The sequence below is a fragment of the Abramis brama genome, assembly GCF_963993115.1.
Source record: "Abramis brama genome assembly, chromosome: 1".
In the NCBI taxonomy this organism is placed as follows: domain Eukaryota; kingdom Metazoa; phylum Chordata; class Actinopteri; order Cypriniformes; family Leuciscidae; genus Abramis; species Abramis brama.
Genome location: NC_139963.1, coordinates 36,193,098 through 36,215,440, shown reverse-complemented (window position 1 = coordinate 36,215,440; position 22,343 = coordinate 36,193,098). Strand labels below are relative to the sequence as shown.

The following is a 22,343-nucleotide window of genomic DNA, read 5'->3' as shown; positions in this document are numbered from 1 at the left end:
AGAGCAGTGCGTAATACACTAAAAATAACAGAGATTTGAATTTATTGAGTACTCCTGCCCTGAGAGCAGTGCGTAATACTAAAATAACAGCGATTTGAATTTACTGAGTACTCCTGCCCTGAAAGCAGCGCGTAATACACTAAAAATAACAGCGATTTGAACCTATATTGAGTACTCTTGCCCTGAGAGCAGAGCGTAATATACTAAAATAACAGTGATATGAACCTATATTGAGTACTCCTGCCCTGAGAGCAGCGATAGGGCTGGAGATGTATCATTTTGACCGTTGAAATGTCGCAGAGATTTGAACGAGTTCTGATGTCGCATATCAATTTCACAGACAAGGTATTTAGCAGGGATATTGTCAGGCTTTACTATTTACAGCACAGTAAGCTAATTGCCTGCACAGAATATGATGGCGTTATAATATAACAATGCAACATGTAACGATAAAGTTCCCGAAGTATCCCGAATCCCCATCCCATATTTCTATAGGCTATTTGTTAATTATGTTAAAAAATGTAGATTACTTTTACTATTTATATAAGCTGCTTATTAGGGCCGGGACTCGATTAAAAAAATTAATCTAATTAATTAGAGGCTTTGTAATTAATTAATCGAAATTAATCGCATTTTAATTGCATATAAATTAGGGCTGTCAATCAATTAAAAATAATTGTGTTGAACATGTTATTGAAATAATGTTCAAATGTTCAAAGGGTGAGCATTGAAATAATTGTGCCTAGCAAATAATCAATACAATACAATTGAACATTATTAAATTATTGAACATTATTAAATTATACATTTAATATTAAACATTAAATTATAAACATTATTTACACTTGCTTTACAGGTTTTTAACATTACTTCGAAAATGCTGCAATTTAAAGTTTGAGATGTTTTTCATCTGTTTTAGAAAGTATTTTTAGACTTTTGTTTTTTCAGAATAAAACTTGTTTTACAATCTTGAGCATGTGTTATATTTGTATTAAATGTGTTTAATTAAGCCATTGCTGCAAGTAATTTGACAGTTAACAATATTTTAGTGTACAGTTAATCACAAATTCAGTCAGCATTGTCATGACTCATGTTCCAACTGCAAACTAGGTTGTAATTGAATGTACAATTGTATTATCCCATGATGAAAGGTAAGACGGTGAAACAACGTCACAATATCAACGTTGATTCAATTTGCAAAACCGAAGCATAATTCAACATTGGTTCAACGTCGACATACAATCTTTATTCACCCATATTGAAAGAAGAGACGGTGAAACAACGTCACGAAATCAACAATGAAACAACGTCACGACATCAACAGTGAAACAACGTCACGATTTCAACGTTGATTCGTTTTGCACAATCGAAACATAATCCAACATTGATTCGACCTTGGTCCCTTACGTTCACCGGTGAATCAACGTTGAAATGCCGGCTGTTTTTTTAATAAGTAAATGTTCCAATCAATGATCCAGGCAGCGCCAGCCCGTTCTCGTCTCCCTCCTTCATTTTACAGTCGAATGGTGGCTAGAACGGCTCCAGGTTCAAAGGTCAATACGGAATGGATTAATCTGCGTTATTTTTTTTAACGCGTTATTTTTTCTCAGATTAATTAATCGAAATTAACGCGTTATTGTCACAGCCCTACTGCTTATACTATTTATGTAAACAGCTTTTATTTATATTCCATTGCAACTTTAAACAGGTCTAAGGAGTTAGTTGTTTTCATGTAACCTTGGCAACTAGCCGGCCTGAATAATATGCACATGAAATGAAACTTGTTGAACTCACCTCAACATGTCTTTTACAATCATTTAACCCGCCATGGGCAATGCTGAAGTCACTGTTACAAACTGTACAGCATGCAAGACTGTCATTATGTTTTACTCTTTTAAGACAGGGGTACACTTTCGTGTAGTCTGGCGTAAAATGTGTCTTTTTTGTCACTCTCCCTCTGCCATGATTAATTCGGTTCGGGAGAAGAGATAAAAGCCCGTCCACACTGACAATTGATTGGTTGATTTACCGAAACAGGCCAGTAAGGATGCTTACGTGCATCTTACGTGCGCTTCATGAGGCACACCAGCAAGGTCTCTCGCTCCCTCTCCCTCTCTGCCGTGCGTGCGCTACATGGTTTGGAGCACAGTCTCTGTCTCGCATGCGCGCTCTTGCTTGCTTGCTCTAGATTCCGGGAGATTTTAACTAATTTGCGGGCATCAGGGAGCCGCTATCAATATGCGGGAGACTCCCGGAACTTCCGGGAGACTTGGGATGTCTGTGAACTTCCCAGGAGGACTTGAACGCACCATATATCCCTCCGCACGTTCAAACGTCTTAACCCCGTCTTTGCTTCAGTTTCATTGGTTGAAGCTGTTAACCAATCATTTTCCTTTCTGCCCTCAGAACATTTTTGAGCAAGTAAAACTCCCATCTGCTTTGAGGTTCTGCCTCCCAGTTGGGGGAAACAATAAAAGTGCATGTCTGAAATGCGAGACTCAAAGAGAGCAGGGTTATGCTCAGGCCAATTATGCCACATCCCAGACCTGCCTTGTGCTACCTGATCACAATTTCAGAGAGTTGGTAACAAAGTCCCTTTAAAAAAAACTATACCTCCACACCAGCTCTTAGATTTAAGGGGTTGTCACTTCAGAACAGTGTAAACCATGGTGAGTGGGAGCTTGGATATATATCCCAGTTCTGCACATTCACTCTCATCTTGTGCAACCTTTACCGTTCTAACAGGCAGATCCGTGGTTTGGCAGAACAGACGTTTGGCAAATATCACATTAAAAGCATCTAACTCAGGATTGCATGGCTCTTTGCAGGTGTGACTAGCTCAGAGGCTTGCATTGATATTGTGGTGTTATCAAAGACAGCTCACAGTGTCTTTTAGTGCCAGCTACAAGGAGAAACAGCTCTTTGAAGGGATAGTTAACCCAAAAAAGTTATATCACATATATTTCCAAACAAGATTGTTCCGTCAAGTGAGTCCTGAACAAATCACTCTTTTCAAGGTTCTTATCGTTTAGAATCTTTAAATTACTCCATTCTTCTGTTATTCTAGTTTACCTTAAGTTTGTTTCAGTTTAGTTGTATTTTTGTTTGTTGCTACTTCTATCTTGTGGCTTTTTCATGTTTAATCAAGGCAAGACCATGGTTTTTTATACACCATTTATATAAAGTGCCCCCCCCCCCCCCATGATTTTGGCATCATGAAAAGTTATTTTAGTTTTTTTTTTTAATTATGCAAGATTTTACATTTTTTATTTCAGGTAACGGAATGTTTTAGTGTAGTTTTCATTTTAGTTTTTGTTAACAATAATGACTTATTTCGATGTTGGAATATAGCAATTAAGCCATATGGATCACTTTTGTGAAGCTGTTTGTCCTTTTTGGAGCTTGAGAGAGGTAATAAACTGTCTTTATATGGAAAAGCTGAGTGTGAGTCTGCTTTCCAAAGGAAAAGAAAAACTGTTTGGGCCAGATTTACTAACAGCTTGCGGCAGCACAAACCCTCTTTTGGCATTAAAAAACTACTGTCAGGATTTACTAAGAACACGCAGTGAAAAATTAGCGCTGAAAAGGCGTGGACAAGGTTATTTTTTGCGGCTGACCTTATTGCATATGCATTTGTAGGAGTTTCCATTTCAGATGCAAAATCCATGGGAGGAGAGTATTTAAATGAGTCACGCAAGGTGATTTACTAAGGTTTGCGCTAGTCAGTTTACTGGTATTTGCACCGTTATTTACCACCCAAAAAAAGCACGTCTTAAACCGGATGCTAATTTGCGCTGCTCTTGGTAGATTGCATTGGTCATTATGGAAATGATCCGGCTGCATCTGTGTTCTTTAATTTGTGCGTCGTCAGTACAGTCGCGCAGAACTTTTCACTCCCATCAGGTCTTTTTTGGAATTGCGCTCTCATGCTGATTTGCCCTGTTTAGTAAATCTGGCCCTCTATGTGTTTGTAACTACATGAGAATGAGGGTGTTTTTTTTTGTTTGTTTGTTTGTTTTTTTGCTGAACTGTCCCATTAATCCTCAGGAGCTCGTCATGTTTTGACAGACCACATTGAATGAGTTAGCATGTTGCCTTAGGTGTTAGATGCGAGAAAGAGGGAGTGAAGGCCACAGTAGTGTCTGCCCGTGAAGAGATGCCAAACAAACTAACAATGAATATGGATCAAGCCCTCACACACGCAAAGCAGTCTGGGACACCAATCCTGTTCAAATCCATTTATGTGGAGTCTGTCTAAATAGGACCTGAGAGCCAGCTTCTAACAGCAGGGCCTCAGGGACAACCCAGTCCCATCACCCCCTCCTCACCTGGCAAAACAAGTAACAGAACACAGTCAGAACAAGCCCACGAGGAACCAAACCCCACCGTGTGCTATTGACAAGCTCTGGAATAGCAGCAGCTCTGTCTTTATTCACCAGCTAACACCTGCCTGCAGTTCACCTTAACACAGAACTAGCATGCTGGAAACCGCACTTCAAATCAGAAGTCGCACATCAGCTGTCAGCGTGAGGTGTGGATGAGGTCAGAGCAACAGAATTGCTGTTGTTTGGGAAGTTTGTTTTTTGGGGTCTGCATCTGTTACAGGGCATGACCGAATGTAGTCTTCAGTTATTTGTAATATTTATAAAGAAAAATACCCCCATAGAATAAATTATGCAACAAGCATGAGAATAAGCCTTCCATATGACGGTTGGTTCATTTTATAGTCCCTCGGGTTCCTGATGTCAATCCCTGACCTCCTATTCCCAGGTGCCAGTCGTTCAGAGGCATGAGCGCTGCTAGAAATCACACGTCTGTCCTCGGCATGCTGGTGGATCGCTGCTGTTTGCCTCCATCTTCTTTCTTTACAACGACTCACAACGTCCGTCGTCCATGCTAAACCTACCATGCGACAACAAAGGAAATATTTGTCTCCTAGGCATTATCTACAAATGCACATATTTTCTTATATTTTCTCGGCTGTGTTGTGTGGACGCCCGGTTTGTGTGACAATACCTTCTGAAGAAACTCCTACATGTGCCTTGAAGTTTCCCCAGTCCCTGAATCACTGAATATTTTATAGCTTTGGTGTATTTTTTGCCTGTCAATCTGCCAGCTGTTTCTTTCTTTCTTCCGTTTTGTGTGTGTGTGTGTAGTGTGGTATCAGATCACCTTCTCACGCTTCATAGGAATTCATTAGGCATTGTGTAAATTAAGGCGACGACAGATTTAGGGGAGGAAAACAAGGACGTCTTCACCCCTCTTCTGCTATTTATCGTCTCTGCCCAATTCTCTCCATACTTGAAAAGGCTGTTCTGGCATGTTCCTCCACATCGCAACTGCAATTAACTGTAGGTCATGTACTTGTACATTATCTCTATTTGCATCTCAGGGTTGCTGTGCTGCTGTAAAAAACAGACCCAAATATAGAAATGCATATAGATTGTCATTGTGCACTGTGAACCTTTTTAAATCCTGTTTTGAATATATTATTAAATCTCATTTTTACATTTCAGTAATTACATAGTTTTTTTTTTTTTCATACTGAATATTGGTGTTTCTTCTACTTTGGCTACTTATCCATGTTCCAAGAGTAGATTTTAATTAAAACCAAAACATTTCAAACTTTTGAGCCGAATTCCAAACTTTTCTAGGGTCACAATAAAACTGACTTGATTTTTTTATTTTATTTTGCTACTTTTCAGATTACTTTTATATATAGACTATATTATTTTACATTTATCCAAAAGCCAGACTTTCAGTCTTGAAATATGGATGGATTATAAAAATAGTTATTATCACATTTAATTAATCTTTGTGTGTGTGCGTGCGTGCGTGCGTGCGTGTGTGTGCGTGCCCACAAAATGTCCCCACAAGGATGGCAATATCCGAAATCCTTGTTCGTGTGGGGACATTTTTTGGTCCCCATGAGGAAAACGGCTTATAAATCAAAAAAGTGATGTGTTTTTGAACATGTGAAATTGCAGAAAGTTTTCTGTGATGGGTAGGTTTAGGGGTAGGGTTAGTGTAAGGGAATAGAATATACAGTTTGTATAGTATAAAAATCATTATGTCTATGGAAAGTCCCCATAAAACATGAAAACACTACACGTGTGTGTGTGTGTGTGTGTGTGTGTGTGTGTGTGTGTGTGTGTGTGTGTGTGTGTGTGTGTGTGTCTGTCTGTATGACATTTCCATTCAAGCTGTGTTTTTGGTAAATTGTGTAAAAAAAATATAAAAAAAATGTTTTAGTTTACATGTTTAAATGTTAGCTATGAAATCAGCCTTAGAAAGACAAAGAACTTGTTTTATTTTATTCCAGCATTTCATTCCAAAAATGTTTAAAAAAATCACTTCCACCACCATAATTTCCATCACAGAATGATTAGAAATGACAATGTGGTATGGATTTTTATGAAAACAACTGTTAGTGGACAAATTAAGCTAAAGAGATTGTGCCATAAGACCAACATTGCCCATAGTTGAAGAAACACCCATATATACGCTTAACATGATTTACACAAGTAGGAAATGTTCCTAGATCCTGAAACAACATTCCTGTTGACCAGTCAGCGTTTTTTGGGGTTAGGCCCTGTTGATGCCATAACATTCCTTACTTGTGTGAATAACACTGTGCGTATACAGCATACTGTAAATTCACTGTTTTGGCTGGTATTTGTCCCCTTTTTTTGCCTTTGCTGCCGGACAGTGAACAAGAAGTACCGTGGATCATATGGTAAGATATCTCAGAAAACCAAGTTCAAACCCACACCAGTGGAGAACATTTGTTTTGATCTTGTTTTATCTTGTTTTTATGCACTAACTAAAATACATGAACAAGTCTGTAAAACCATTAGTGCCATCTTAACACACAGCTCTGTTCTCCTATGAAATGTCTTTGAGTTTACAGCTAATTCAATGAAATGGAAACAATCAAACTTGTGGTGTTCATGGGAAATGAATGATTGATCACAAGCAGTTTGAAGAATTCATAATGAATGTCAAGACTTTAAATTTTTATAAAATACACATTCCATATTCAACTTAAAGGGATAGTTCACTCAAAAGTGAAAATTATGCCATTATTTAAATGATTTTTGGGTGAACTATCCCTTTAATGCACCATTGTATGACAAAATCATTGCTACTGCAGCCTCAGAAGAGATAACAAGCATACACTGAAAATGAGATAATGTAACCTAATATTCATAAACTAATGTAACTCATAGGATGAAGTTTATTTGTACAGTGGTGATCATGTGATAAAAAGAGGGAATTGGGCTGTTTACCGCATCCCTGATGAATTTAGTATGATTATTGCCTCCCATGGCCACAGGTGAGGCAACTTATCCATTGAAGCAGAAGTAGGCGGCCAGAGGATCCCCTGAAACAAGCTTCACGCCTCACATATGATAACACTGTAGGATTTTCGCTCTTGCCTCTCCAAAAACAAATACTGTATGAGTCTTCTAATAATATCTTAGTGTATTGCAAAGAGTTGCCCCATCTGCAAATACAGAGGGAGAGAGGGAGGGAGGGAGGCCCATGCGCCCCATGCAATCTGTTTCCAACACGAAAGCCCGCTGGAGACTTGGTTAAAAGAAACACATTCCTATTTACAATATGTTCGAGATTTAACTTAAATTAGCATTACATCTGTGATTTGTGAGAATTCTAAGGAACTTTAAGGCATCTATGGATGTTTTCCATGCTTTCTTCTCATTGAAACATTTGGTTCAGTCCACATGGTGTTTATGTGGCATAGAGAAGTTTGTCTTTTCTGTGAAGAAATACTTCAACCTTGCAATATTGTAATATTTGCTGGAATTGTAGCCCAAAGTACAAACATAAATCATAAAGCGAAATGCAATCTTTAGCAGTGACCTTTAATATTCTTTTTGTGAATATCAAAGGTCACTGACAATATTCAGATTAAAGCTTGGCCAATTTTTCAATTAAACCATTACATTCAGTTCCCTACATCCTGAATATGTGCTTATGACCTCTGTATGCTCCTTGGCATATTTAATAAGTCACATCAGATGCTAACTGTAATTGGAGCGGCCCGTCCCTTTTAGGACTTACTACGGTATCGCACGAAGTTACTGACAAGTTCCAATTTTTGAGTTAGGCAGCTCTTTCATGCATTTCGTCAACTTCGACATCAAAGGCTTGATTCTGGCATTCGACTTAGTTATTTAAATCCTCATTATCATAAGATTTCAATATTTTAGACATTCTCTAATTTTCCTCTGGATAGAATGAAGCTGATTTAATAGGCAGTATTTAATTTTTCACTATTAGACGAGAGATGTGCTTGGGTCGTTTTAAAAATGTAAAAAGCATATTTTCATGCAAGAATGACTTCGCATAACAGCCGGAGGAGGGGGTGGGGAGGAATCCCACCGTTTGGAGCATGTTGCAGGACCACTGCCAACAGATAAATTATTCAAATTAGTCTGTGTCAAGCAAGCATAAAACATAAAGAGCTGAACTCTGTCTTTTGTCTTTTTCTGAGTGGTAATACCACAAGTCCACGGCTGTTGGCTGATTTAGTAAAGATCCCACTTTATGTTTCCCATTAAAAAATCTGTTGTTTTATATTATTAACTTCAAATTGGGGACATAACTGATCATTAATTTAAACACCAATGTATTTTTGATCCTTGCTGAAAGAACAAAAAAAACAGCTTAAACCTGCCTAGCCACTAGGTTTGTGGGGATTTTGGGTGCTTTTGGACCATTCAGACCAGCTAAATCAACTTGGCCAGGCTGAAAGACCAGCAAACCACCTTAGGCTGGTTTAAAAAATGTAAAAAAGTTTGTTTTGTAGTATCATATGTACATCTAAAGTTCTTTCTTTTTTTTAACCTTCTCCCTGGTTAGATTCAGAGGCCCCTGCGGACCCTGTGGCTCCAGTCATTGTAATCCCACCCCGAAACACTACGGTGGTGGCCGGGGTCAGTGAGGCCACGCTGGAGTGTGTAGCTAATGCGCGGTGAGTGCGGCTATATGGACACACGCTGTTCTCAGCAGCACGCAGTTCATTTGACACTCATTTACCTCGGACAGGTTCACAACCATCAATATTCAGACTGTCTTTCTCCATTTAACCTTCATTTCAAAGCCATTATTATAATAGTTGCTAAAGTAACACTTGCAGTGCATTGAATGTGTTTTCCAGAAACATCAGTGATCAACAGGATATATACTGTATACATTAGTCAACATTTGAAGTGGATCAAAACCTTTCATCAGTTATACATGAATTTTTGAACAATACCCGTTCTTGTCTTAGGACAACTTTGAAGAACTTTTTTGATCCACTTCAAATGTTTACTACTGTATATATAAGATTTTAAAGTTGTATGATTTTTGTAAAGTTTTTGAAAGAAGTATCTTATGCTCACCATGGCTGCATCTGTTTGATCATGAAAACAGTAATATTGTGAAATATTAGTACGATTTCTCTGTGATTATTTTCTAAAATGTAATTTATTCCTGTGACGCAAATCAGAATTTTCAGCATCATTACTCCAGCCTTCAGTGTCACATGATCCTTCAGAAATCATTCTAATATGATGATTTAGTGCTCAAGAAACATTTATTATTATTATTATTATCAATGTTGATTCTTTAATCTATAAAATGTTGTAACATTATAAATTACTTTAGTGTCACTTTTGATAAATTAAATGTGCACTTGCTGAAAATAAGTATTAATTTCTTTCTTTTTTTTAAAGATAGTGTATACCAGAAAAATGGTTCTACTATCACTTCTGAGTTACAATTTTGACAAAACCTTACATGTCCTGAGTAGTGACACACCTACATGTCCAAGTTCGCAACAACAAAGCTCAGTACATCACATTTTTGCACTGTCGTTCTCCACAGTCCGGTTGAGAAGCTCAATTTGGTGTGGCGAAGAAACGGCGTGGAAGTGGCCAGCGGTGTGGGCTCCTACAGCAGACGCTTGACCATCATCAATCCAACCAGTGCCGATGTGGGCATGTATATGTGCGAAGCCTCGCTTTTGGACAGCAGTGTGAAGCCGGCGGAGGCCAGAGCCTTCCTCACTATCACAGGTAAATCACATCGTCCAATAAAAGCTCCATTTCTTCTCTCCGTCACAATGCTTTCACAGCTGCACGTCTGCAGAGAAAATCCACCATCTTAATGGTTCCACTCAGTGGGGAGTGATGAACAGCAAAGCCCTCTGATAGGTATAGCACTACATTACTGCACATAAAACCTCAAATTACACACTGTATTAGCTGAGCTAAGAGCTTTTAGGAGAGCCTCAGGCATTACAGCTATCGGTCACAGCGCTCTATGAGAATATCACCAGGTAATACTAAACATTAGGATCTTCCTGAATACACACCGCTGAAGTGCCATCAGACCTATTTCCAAGTCATCTGATTTACTAAAAAAACAGAAAGTGCACATGTGTAGTCTTTTGTTGAAATAACGGCGTGTAAGGAGATAAATGTTGGAGTTATCATATCTTTAGGACAGCTCAATGCATTAGAAAAAAGGAAGCTGGATCTGCAAACATCTTTGTGTGTTACATGAATACAATGTTAATTTAATTGAGTAGATTGGTACCTAAAGAAGCCATTTCTACCTCATCTGACATGTAAAATTACTTTATCTAATGTAGTCATAGAATGATGTTAAAATAAAAGTGGTCTAATATTTAATATTATTACTATTATTTATATACTATTATCATTATTAGTGCTGCTGCTGTTGTTGTTATTAATGGTATAGACACATACAGTAAGCTATGATTATTATTAATTATATTAAATAATGAATAAGTGTTATTATTATTATTATTATTATTATTAATATATGTTCCTAAATAATATTCTATTGTATAATAAAACATTACAAAACAGACTAATAATAACAGTCATTTCTTATGTAATAGAATTAATGTCAGTAGTAATAATAGTAGTATAATTAATTTTAAAATATTAATATAAGAATTTTTATAAAAATGTAATTAATAAATAATTTTCTTGAACAAATTTTGATATTACTACACAAAGCACATTATTTGGATTAACTGAAAAAAAAAAATGGAGTAATTTAACTGCAATTGATGGTCCACTTTAGACTTTTTACTGGCTAAAGGCGGACATACACTGTGCGATGTCTGTGTGATTTCAGCAAGGTACCTACTCACACTGAACGAGTAGATCGCATGTAGTGTAAAGCCAAAGCTCAGGATTTATGTGCTCACACTATATGGTCCGAACGTCGAGCTGCGACTTCACTGCTCAGACTGCTCACACTGTACGTGTGAAATATGCGCGAATTAGCATATTCAATTATTATTATCATTATTGTATTATTATTATTATTATTATTATTATTATTATTATTATTATTAGGGAAGGCCCAGGCTACTTTTATTATTAAAGTGATAGACTATTATAATTAAATTGCCACGCAATAATTTCATAGCGCATCACCGGATAACCAACACGCTGTGAGGATAATGAAATATTACAAAGCTTACTCCTCCTCATTGAAAACTGTCTAAAACATTTAGGTCGATTACAATGAATTATAGGCATATAATTAATCATTAACAGTCTATAATATGTCCGAACACTGCAATAATTCATCAATGAAAATTAAAAACAGCTTTATTTTAAAAACATTGTTTAACAAATTAATAAAAGAGGCAAAGTGTACATCGCAGGTGGCTTGGAAGAAGTGGGTAATGGTTAATCCATTTTGCAACACGAACTGGAGGTAAGCAACAGTAATTTGTAGCTAGTTTGAACTACAGAACTTAAAGATCTCCCTTTTTTCGTGTTTTTTTTTTTTTTTTTGCTGCAGATAAAACTTCTGTTTTCGCGCAGGCGCAGTGAGGGAAAAAACACTGAATTTAGGGCAATCGGTTCGTAGCTCTGCTTCAACTGTGCGATATAGTCATGACCAAAATTTCTAACATGCCAGAAATTCATCCGACCATCCGATTTCCGGTCGGGAGAGGTAAATCACCTCTCGTTTCCCCCTGTACACTGCACGAACACTGCACGACAAACGACGCACGACAAAGCTGAAAATCGGCCCAACCCGAAAAAGAGTCGCACAAGTCAGAATTCGGCTCAAAATCGGACAAAAAACGCACAGTGCATGCCCGCCTTAAAAGTAACTTTGCAACTACATGTCAATTAACTCTCATTAGAGTATTAGTAGACTGCTTAACATCTGCTAACACTTTATTTTGATGTTCCCCAACAGACATTCAACGGACTATTAGTAATTTTGCTACTACATGTCAAATTATTCTGTCAACCTGCACCTTAACACTGAACCCTATAGGTTAGGTCTATTACAGCCTACTAATATTTTAATTAGTTAGTTGACAAGTTACTAGTAAAATGTCTAAAGTGGACCATCAAAATAAAGTGTAACCATAAGGCCTACGGTATAACTTGTGAACTATATATCATGCCAAATATTAATTCATTGTCCAAATTTGTCTTCGTCTCTTCGCGAGAGATAGCAGCATACAACAAGATTCGCAATTTCTTAATTAGCTGTTCCTGAATGATTTCACTTTACGTTTTCTCTGATTAATGTTAGTGTCGGGCTGAATTAAGTTTTTCCTGTCTTTTATATTTATATTTAAATATATTTATAGCTACAGTACATATATTTAACACATGCTGAGTACAGGCAGTACTGCTTCTCTGTACAGTTATATAAGGAAACCCATTGAGCTAAACAGCATATTAAATATTTATGCCTCACATCGGTGTCCATTCGAGAGTCCAGCTGACAGGTGTTCTGAACTCCATGTGAAGTCCAATACATATGTATAGACAGACGAATCCGTAACAGGAGGAATATATTACACTAGGCAAGACTGAGTGGATGTGAATTGATTAATGTGGGCTGTCAGTATGGCGCTGCACATAAGTCAGGAGCTTAGTGACTGTTTGGGTGTCTGAATTATATTCAAGATCTCTAAGTATGCATTTATTCATCTGCTTATTTGTGTAAAAAAAAAATGCACTTCAGATTTTTGATGGTCTGCAAGTTTTTCTCAGGAAACATGCATCACAGTTATGTCTCTCAAGCGTAAATCTCTACAATAATATCTCTCTTAAGCTGTACATTATAAGAGATTAATTTCTTGTAAAACTATTAAAGAGATCTATGAAATAGCTCATAGAAAATAAATCAATGAATGTGCTTTCTCGCCCCGATTTCCATGATTAAAGCATCTAAATAACTGATTAAAGGAATAATTTACCCAAAAATGAATAGTTTATTTTCCTTCTTGTCACTCCAAATCAGTGTTATTTTCATTTTCAATGAATAACAACTCAATGGTGCAGTGTGTAATTTCTGCACCACTCCCCTCATCTGCCATTGGACAGACAAACAGATAGACCAGCCCCAAACTCATGCCATTGGTTGAGTCAGTGTTGCTGTTTTCAGACTGATCAGGATACTCAAACAAACAGTATTTTTTAAACAGTAAGTGTAACAGAGTGTTAATACTTTTTAGGGAAATCAAACTATGAATTGTATACGTATAGTTGATTCTGCATATTAACCTGAACTTTAACATTTAAAAAAACAATGAGATTAACTGAAGTCAAAATCATACCCTCAGGCGTACAACAGCTTGTTACTGGGCCAGTACCCTTAACAGGGCAAATTTGTATCACATATATGCCTTAAAAGTATATATTAGTAACTTAGAGTAGTAATATGTATCATTAAGCTGCTTTTATAAGTTTAATGGGTAAAAAAAATACAATGTTGTCCCTTTAAGGGTACTGCCCTAGTGACAAACTGTTGTACCACTAAAGCCCAATTTATACTTCTGCGTCGAACTCCCGCCGTAGCTACGTCGTAGGCTGTGTGTAGCACGCGTACCCTTGCGTGCACCTCTCCAAAAATGTAACAACGTGTCAATTCTCCGCAGATGGAGAATTCTAAATCAGATACAGTAGCACTGTAAAGATTACATATATGAATGCATTAGTGAGAGAACGATTGCGTGGCAGTGTCTCTCTACTAATAGTAAAGCTGTGGGTTTTAGTTAAGAAATATATGCTGGAACTTTTCAGTTTCTAAGCTATTTTATTGATAAATCACAGAACAGTGTTGACAATACATTTTTGCACTACTGAATGTTTGTGTGTGCGCAATCTGTGTGATATGTGCGAGCTACTGTCTGTATGTGTGTGAGTTACAATGCAGCAGCGCATTAGTTTAGAACGGGCGATTAACTTATGTGTACAATAAGCTGTTTAAATCGTGTATTCTCCCAATCAATTTTGAGCATCTAGATGGTACAATCAAACATATCTTGTGGAGCGTTCTCGGAGTATGCATTTATTTGTCATTTTTACTGTTGGAAACGGAGCGTAAAAGTTCTTCAAAGATTTCTTATCCTGTTGCGCCCTCTATAGGCCATGACCAGCAACTAGTTGACGTCAAGCTTAAAGCATTATGGCAGAGCATTTAAGTTGACTAGTCTGTGCAATCCCTATGACCAAATTGTATTTTATGGGTGAACCATTCCTAAAAAAAAAAAAAAAACATTCATACAGACCTGATTACAGTATAATGTGAACATAATAAATAGCAGATTTCCCTCATTACACCGTGTCGTAACTACACGCGACGCCGCGACACGTGATAAAAGGTATCTTTTCCATGTTAATCAGAGTTTTTGTCCTAACCAGGCGCGACGGCGACTAATTTAGAAACGGTTTCTATTTTTCTGCGACGTCGCGCTGGAACATCAAACACAAAGTGTGGCAATGATAATCTCAGGTGCTGTTTATGTGCTTTATTTAATGTTAAAAGCGTGAAATGTGTATCATTTAGTGCTCCAGCTTTGGAGCTGTAAAAGCAACAATGGATATAATTCACCTCAGATCTTGAAATTAAACAAATGGAAACAAGAACGTTCAAACTGTGAACAAACAAGTGTATTATTTGACAAAGATTGTTATAGTAACTCAGTAGCTTATGTATTTTGTAAATGGTGTAATATTTGTGAATTTTTATGTAGCTACTTATCCATTTTCTTGCGAGTGCCGTCAAGTTTACTCTCTAGTGCTGTGCACTTGCCGCGAGACTCCGTCCACACGCTGTTCTGATTGGCTGTGGTTTTTGATTGACGTTGTGGCGTCTCACATTCGCGTCGCGTCTAGTGTGGACAGACACACTGCCTGTCGCTGGAATTTTATCGCGTCGCGTGTAGTTAGGACACGGTGTTACAGACTCATAACAGATCTTTTATAAGCATGAAATCTATAATGTAAGACTGCAGCATTGTGAAGTTTCAGTAGCCATCTGTGCCTCTACAGGAAGTCCAAACATTACAGTAGAGGACGTTGTGTATTAGGTGAGGGAAGTGAATGAAACATGCCCAACAGTGCTCTCAGTCTTAATGCGACCCTTCCACATGTCTGACTGCCGAAGACACGTGACTACATTAAGCACAGAAGCCGAGCATTTCAATCTTGACAATGTTGATGAATTCATTACTTTTGCTCCAGTAAACGTTCAGTTGCTACAGAAAAGGGAATAAATTTGTCCCACGCCCATCTGCGCTCAACGAAAATACAGTTTTTAAGAAAATACATTGAATTCCACTGACTGAATCACTCAATTATTGCTGAAGCCGTTTATGAATTTCAATACCTCGAAAACGTCCTTCTTTTGTATTCAGTTGAGAAATGACAGTGTTCTCAAATAAGCTTGTTTGCTTTTGCAGAAGCACCCTATTTCACCGCTGAGCCCAGGAGGAAGATGATGGGAGAGGTGGAGAAAAGTGTGGATATCCAGTGCCAAGCTCGAGGTCAGTGCTTTACGTGCAGGACTTAAACTGAGGGGGCTGGATTGATTCGAGGTTTAAGAGTATACTCCCCAATATGCTTTACACACAAAAGACACACAGAACACTTCAGCCCCCCTCTGATCCATGCGCTTCATCGAGCTTTTGTAGTCAGTAATCTTAGTTATGTAAAGGTATTTATAGCAATTTTCGCATTGCATTCTTTGCGTTGCCACCCACCGTTGTGAACTCCCAGGAGCGCCGTGCGGGTCTATTAACCAACCCCAAAAGCTGCGTCCTGCTCTGTTTGGGGGTGATTTATAAAATCAGTACATTTAGAGGATGTCAGCATCCCTTCGTCGAAGACAAATGGTAGCCTTTCGGACGAGTGGCGAAGAGTTTACGATTAGCTGTGAGATATGAGGTGTTGATGGGAAGGGGCTTAAACCATTATCATTATAGTGTGGAAAAATGGCTGATGAAATGGTATTGGTTTTCTTTCAGAAATATTCTCTAGCTTTCTAATAGTGCTGAAATGGAAAGTCGGCCCAACTGTTATAACCGTACTTATGATATTTGTCCGTTGAGGTTCAGTTTCAGCTCAGCTGCAATTTCAGCGAGGGGTAAAAATGATCCCTCAGCATCAGATGGGCTGTGAGAAATAAAAACAAGCGAGTCACCCCGCCGTATCCTCAAGAGCAGAAAGTGGAATCAATCCATTACCTCTCTTATGTGCTGCTTCTGGGACTCTTCTCACTTTTTTATGTGGCTGAATTGAAAGGAATCCTTTTGTTTTGAGAAGTTATATCTCTCCAGAGCAGAATCAGAAGTCTCCAGCTCTAAAGGATCAAGGAAAAGACTATAACACATGCCCAGAGCCCCTCGCTCTTTTGATACGTCTTGGAAAATTTGCACGGCAAAGTCTGCGGCTGTTTGGTGCCGAGTGGAGCTTGATACAGCCGTTAACCACAGGCGAAGAGTGCTAAATGAGTTTGAATAATACAGTCTGGTGGCCTTCTCTTGATACAGACGAGAGCCACAGCGAGTGATGATTTTCTCTGTTAGTTCTTTCAGCAGTTACTTAAATCATCCCCCCCGAGAGTGCACTTTTCCAAGCTGCTGGAATATTCTTAAAAGTGTGCTAGCCGAATCTGTTTGGAGGCTTAAGGACTCAGATCATCTCATTTCCACTTGACACTTCATCTTTTTTATATCCTACAAAGAGAGCATCTAGCATTTTCAAAATTAGACCTTTGAGTGTGTATAATAAAGAGTGTTTAGACCAGCGCGGTCTGTATGGCTTCATACTACACAGGCCTTCGCTTCCAAAGGGAAGAATGGGGATAAAGATAGTGTGATTTCACGTTAGCAAAATGGATTCACTGAAACTGTGAAGTTTATACAGTATAATGCCGCCTCAAACAATACACCAACAGTATCTATCTATCTATCTATCTATCTATCTATCTATCTATCTATCTATCTATCCATCTGTCTGTCTGTCTGTTGTTCTATCTATCTGTTTGTCGTTCTATCTATCTTTCTGTCTGTCTATCGTTCTATCTACACTCTAAAAACTGCTGGGTTAAAAAATAACCCAACCTTAACCACACGGCTGGGTCACTATTGGACAGAACACGCGCTGGGTTGGTTTGACCCAAGTGCTGGGTTTTACCATTTAACCCATATTTCTGGGTCATTCATTTGACCCAACCAGTGGGTGAAATTAACCCTCTTGCTGGGTTAAGTCTTACTCATGTGCTGGGTTATTTCTTGTCTCATTGCCTTAATAAAATTAGAAACAAATATTTGTTATATTATGAATGTAAAATAATTATTATCTCTGTAATACAATAAACCAGAGAGGCCACTGTATGATTTAAATCTCATTTTTTTTATTTTATACATTTCTTTAATACTTTTCTTTATCGAATACAAATGTTAATCAATGTAAAAGGTCTGACATGTCCCCCTCATTTTATCCCTGAGGCACAGAATGTGCAGCAATTCACCAGTCATCTCATTTTGTAAATATTCAACCATGTTGGTCCTCACCTGTTGATCAAGTCATCTTTATTTATATAGCGCTTTTTACAATACAGATTGTATCAAAGCAGCTTCATAGTGATACTGTAACATGAATATAATACAACAAAGTTTGTTTCTAGAAGAATATTGCATCATCATCCACATTAAGTAAGGCAGATCAATAATATTGTTGAATATTAAATGTCCCCAACTAGCAAGCCAAAAGCCAAGGCAACAGTGGCAAGGAACCAAAACTCCATCAGTGACAGAATGGACAAAAAAACCTTGGGAGAACCCAGTCTCAGTCGCTCAGTTCTCCTCTGGCCAACGAGCGAACAGTGTATGATTATGATCCAGGCAGCATTACAGGTCAGAGGTCAGATTGAATAAGAACATTCAGAATATTTATCCAGTTTCATCTGGTTGGAAGTCGGAGTCATCAGACCGGTATGGAGACGAGTTTGTTGAGGATCAGTCGTGTCGATGAGGCCTTCACAGGGCTGATGAGGCTGGCCCTTCAGGGATGCGTCATGGATGGGTCCAGGCGCAGGTCCACCTTCTGATCTGGATACGGGCTGGATCCGGCTGACTTCAGTAAACTTTAGAATGAACAGAAAGACAAACATTAGCATAGATGCCATTCTTCTTATTAAATAATGAGTACATCAGGTGTTATAGGAAAGCATCCCTGGTTTCAACTGACCTATGTTAAATGTTGACCTATGTTGACCTATGCTTTTTTTGTGGAAGTATCAATTTATTATTGAATATGCAATTAAAATTATTGCAAACATTACCAAATGACCAAATGTGAAAAACAAACAAAATGTGTATTCAGCATTTGCAAACTGAATTATAGTAATAGTAATAAAATAGTAATTTGGACAAATATTATCAACATTAAGGCATTAAAATAAAACATTATTTTATTAAAAGTAAAATATTACTGTAATGTTGAAAGTGTCTTTAACATTAAAACTCACAAACCCACAAAGCTGCTCGTTAATCTCCTGACTGGCAGCGCTGATGATCGCCTCGTTTAGATGTTAACTTACACAATAAAATGAAAGATGACATGCATTATGATAGGGTAGGCTATCATATAAGTTTACATTTTTTAAGTTTTAAATATTGACGATCATTCGTTCAACTAAACGGGTATACTTTTCTTCTCAAAACTGGCGCCTGTCCATTTATTTCTCCTTTCCTCAGTCGATGTTTATAAAGATTGCAAGTCATACATTTACTAAAAAAAAAAAACTAGGCTATATCAAGCTCTTGAAAGCCTTTTTTTTTTTTTTTTTTTGTCAGAAACGATGGTTCGAGAGTCGAGACATTACAGAAGACACACGCAGACTGCTGGAACTTACCTCAGTCATTTCTTCTGACGAGTAGCAGCTATTTCTAAAACTACGCCAGCAGACTTTTCACTCACAACTCACTAACGTTAGCTAGCCTACATTAGAGACTCATTTCCCGCTGATTTTTCGTGCGAGCCCTGTGAGGGAAACTGCGCGTGTGGATTTCATACAAAACGCTTTTCTCACTTTTAAATACAACGTCCACAATGAATAGGCCTACGATAATTACATGATGAATTTAGAATTTAAACTGCATATTTCAAAAAGGCTGCTGATATAGCTGGTTTAATTTCAACTAAGGATTTAACGATGCGGCATATTGTCAAAAATTCTAACCGGCTAGCTGTGGCTAATTAATGTTTCACAGAATAAATACGTTACCCCTCACACTTCCATATCAAAGACTGTATGTTGAACAGTGAAATTAGCTTGCTGCTACCACCACAACTTATTAAAAATATAGGTAAACATCATATTAACTTACTGTAACGAAGTTCAGATGTTACGGGAAGAAGGAGGCGGGAACCGGCGAACATTTAAAGATTTTAATAAATAAATAAACAAATACAAAAATGAAAGTAAAAGCCAGCAGCCCCTCACGGACGACTGCTGGCAACACAAACAGAAACAACACATGAACTAAAAATCAGGCCTGTCCTCTCTCGCTCTTCACTGTCGTCGCTCCTCCTTTATGCCTCCGCTCCTCCGTGAGATATGCGAGACCGGTGCGTCTCACAGGTGTGGCTCATCATAATTACGCCACCGGTCTCGCGCCGTCCTCCCACGGCCCTCGACCTCGTCCTGCTCGCCACATACCCCCATCGCCCCTCGCAGGCCGGGGGGTACTCCCGAGGCTGCGCCTACTCCCCCCCCCCCCCCTCCCCGGGGGGACCAATCATGGCGGCTGCGGTACCTGGGGGTATGGACAGACGAGGCGAGAGGAAAGGAGACGGAAGCATGAGGAGCGACAGAGAGGAGAGAGGGGAGAGAGGAAAAAAAAAAAAAAAATTCTTGATCCGGTTCCCGGACACACTGCCGCTCGGTCCTCAAACAGCTGAGAGTCACTCGCGGTGCCATGCGATGGTACTGGACATTCGTTGGGGGACGGCTCGACGCCCTTCCGCCTCCTGGCGGCCGGCGGTGACTCCTCTCGAGGGCAGCCGGCAGCGAGTTTCCCGTTCCCTGCTCCGCCCCCATCATGGCCGACGGCAACAGGCTCCGGCCCACGGCGAACGGGAGCGACTCCTCCGCTCCCTCTTGACGGCAGCCACCCCTCCTCGATCCAGGAGCACGGTGTCGAGCTCTCCGTCCCACCAGATCTTCCATCGCTCCAGCACCATCGCCTCGGGCAGCAATCGGCGGCCGACGCTCCCTCGTGCTGCCCGACCTCCTCAGCACCGCGATTCCTCCCAGCAGCGAGGGCTCTCCGACAGCGTGTCCCTCCCTCTTCCCGGGTTTCGGCACCAGTGTAACGAAGTTCAGATGTTACGGGAAGAAGGAGGCGGGAACCGGCGAACATTTAAAGATTTTAATAAATAAATAAACAAATACAAAAATGAAAGTAAAAGCCAGCAGCCCCTCACGGACGACTGCTGGCAACACAAACAGAAACAACACATGAACTAAAAATCAGGCCTGTCCTCTCTCGCTCTTCACTGTCGTCGCTCCTCCTTTATGCCTCCGCTCCTCCGTGAGATATGCGAGACCGGTGCGTCTCACAGGTGTGGCTCATCATAATTACGCCACCGGTCTCGCGCCGTCCTCCCACGGCCCTCGACCTCGTCCTGCTCGCCACACTTACCATAAAACACTGCCTGCTCCGAGTGGCGTGCTCCTCGAGTCAGGTCAGAAGTGAAGAATCCAGAAAGTTCCGCAAAGAATGAAAAAAGTAACCAGTTGCTGGGTCAAAATAACCCAACCAGCGGTTTATTTGTGAATGACCCCCTTACAACTCATTTGACCCAGCATGAGCAACCCAATAATGTGTATACAGTACCCCAAACAACCCAACTTTTTGACCCAGCACAATCAACCCAACAATTTGTTTACAGAAACAACCCAGCATTTTTTTGAGTGTATCTATCTATCTATCTATCTATCTATCTATCTATCTATCTGTCTGTCTGTCGTTCTATCTATCTATCTATCTATCTATCTATCTATCTATCTATCTATCTATCTATCTATCTATCTGTCTATCTGTCTGTCTGTCTGCCTGTATGTCGTTCTATCTATCTGTGTGTCTGTCTGTCTGTCTGTTGTTCTATCTATCTGTTTGTCGTTCTATCTATCTTTCTGTCTGTCTATCGTTCTATCTATCTGTCTATCTATCTATCTATCTATCTATCTATCTATCTATCTATCTATCTATCTATCTATCTATCTGTCTGTCGTTCTATCTATCTATCTATCTATCTATCTATCTATATATCTATCTATCTATCTATCTATCTATCTATCTATCTGTCTGTCTGTCTGTCTGTCTGTCTGTCTGTCTGTCTGCCTGTATGTCGTTCTATCTATCTGTGTGTCTGTCTGTCTGTCATCTGTCTGGCTATCATGTTGGTAGATATTGGATATTTAATTGTGCATGCTAAATTCCTCTATTTTTACATTTAGATTACCTAACAGTCACTTAAAGTTAATCTTAAAAAAAAAATTACAGTTACAGTTACAGTTTTTCTCAGTCGCTTTGGTGCATTTCTCACATCACTATTTACATTTGCACAACAGTTGATGCAGTTCTCAAAACAATTAGTACAAACTGCAAAACCTAGTTGATAACCTGCAAAAGCGTGTCACTTGCTCAAAATGGATAGCTCATTCCTCAAAAGCAAGTATTCATGTCAATGAAAGTGTCAGTGTCATCAAGATGAAAAGTCCTGACACCATTGTTTATGAACAAGATAGTCAAATGGCTTTGTCATGTTTTCATTATGACAGTTTACTCTGTAAATGTTTTCCAATGCAAAAAAAGTCAGATCTTGGTGACACTACCTGAAAATGCTCAAGACAGCACTATATACTATTTGCACAGCCATTTGAAAAATACAGTAAAGTTACACATTACTGTATTTAGTAAGGTAACTGAGTACAAGACACTGAATATGTATGTTTCACATTTT

The 22,343-nt window shown here is 38.9% G+C and overlaps 1 protein-coding gene across 2 annotated transcripts in view; it reads left to right on the top strand.

The window, feature by feature from the left end:
• sdk1a (sidekick cell adhesion molecule 1a) overlaps positions 1-22,343 on the top strand; it is a 396,478-nt gene that overhangs the window by 275,297 nt on the left and 98,838 nt on the right. For both annotated transcript variants that reach the window (XM_084124950.1, XM_084124951.1), the window contains exons 6-8: positions 8,887-8,998; positions 9,895-10,085; positions 15,770-15,853. In XM_084124950.1, coding sequence (XP_083981076.1) covers positions 8,887-8,998; positions 9,895-10,085; positions 15,770-15,853 — 387 coding nt within the window. The remainder of the gene's footprint in view (positions 1-8,886; positions 8,999-9,894; positions 10,086-15,769; positions 15,854-22,343) is intronic.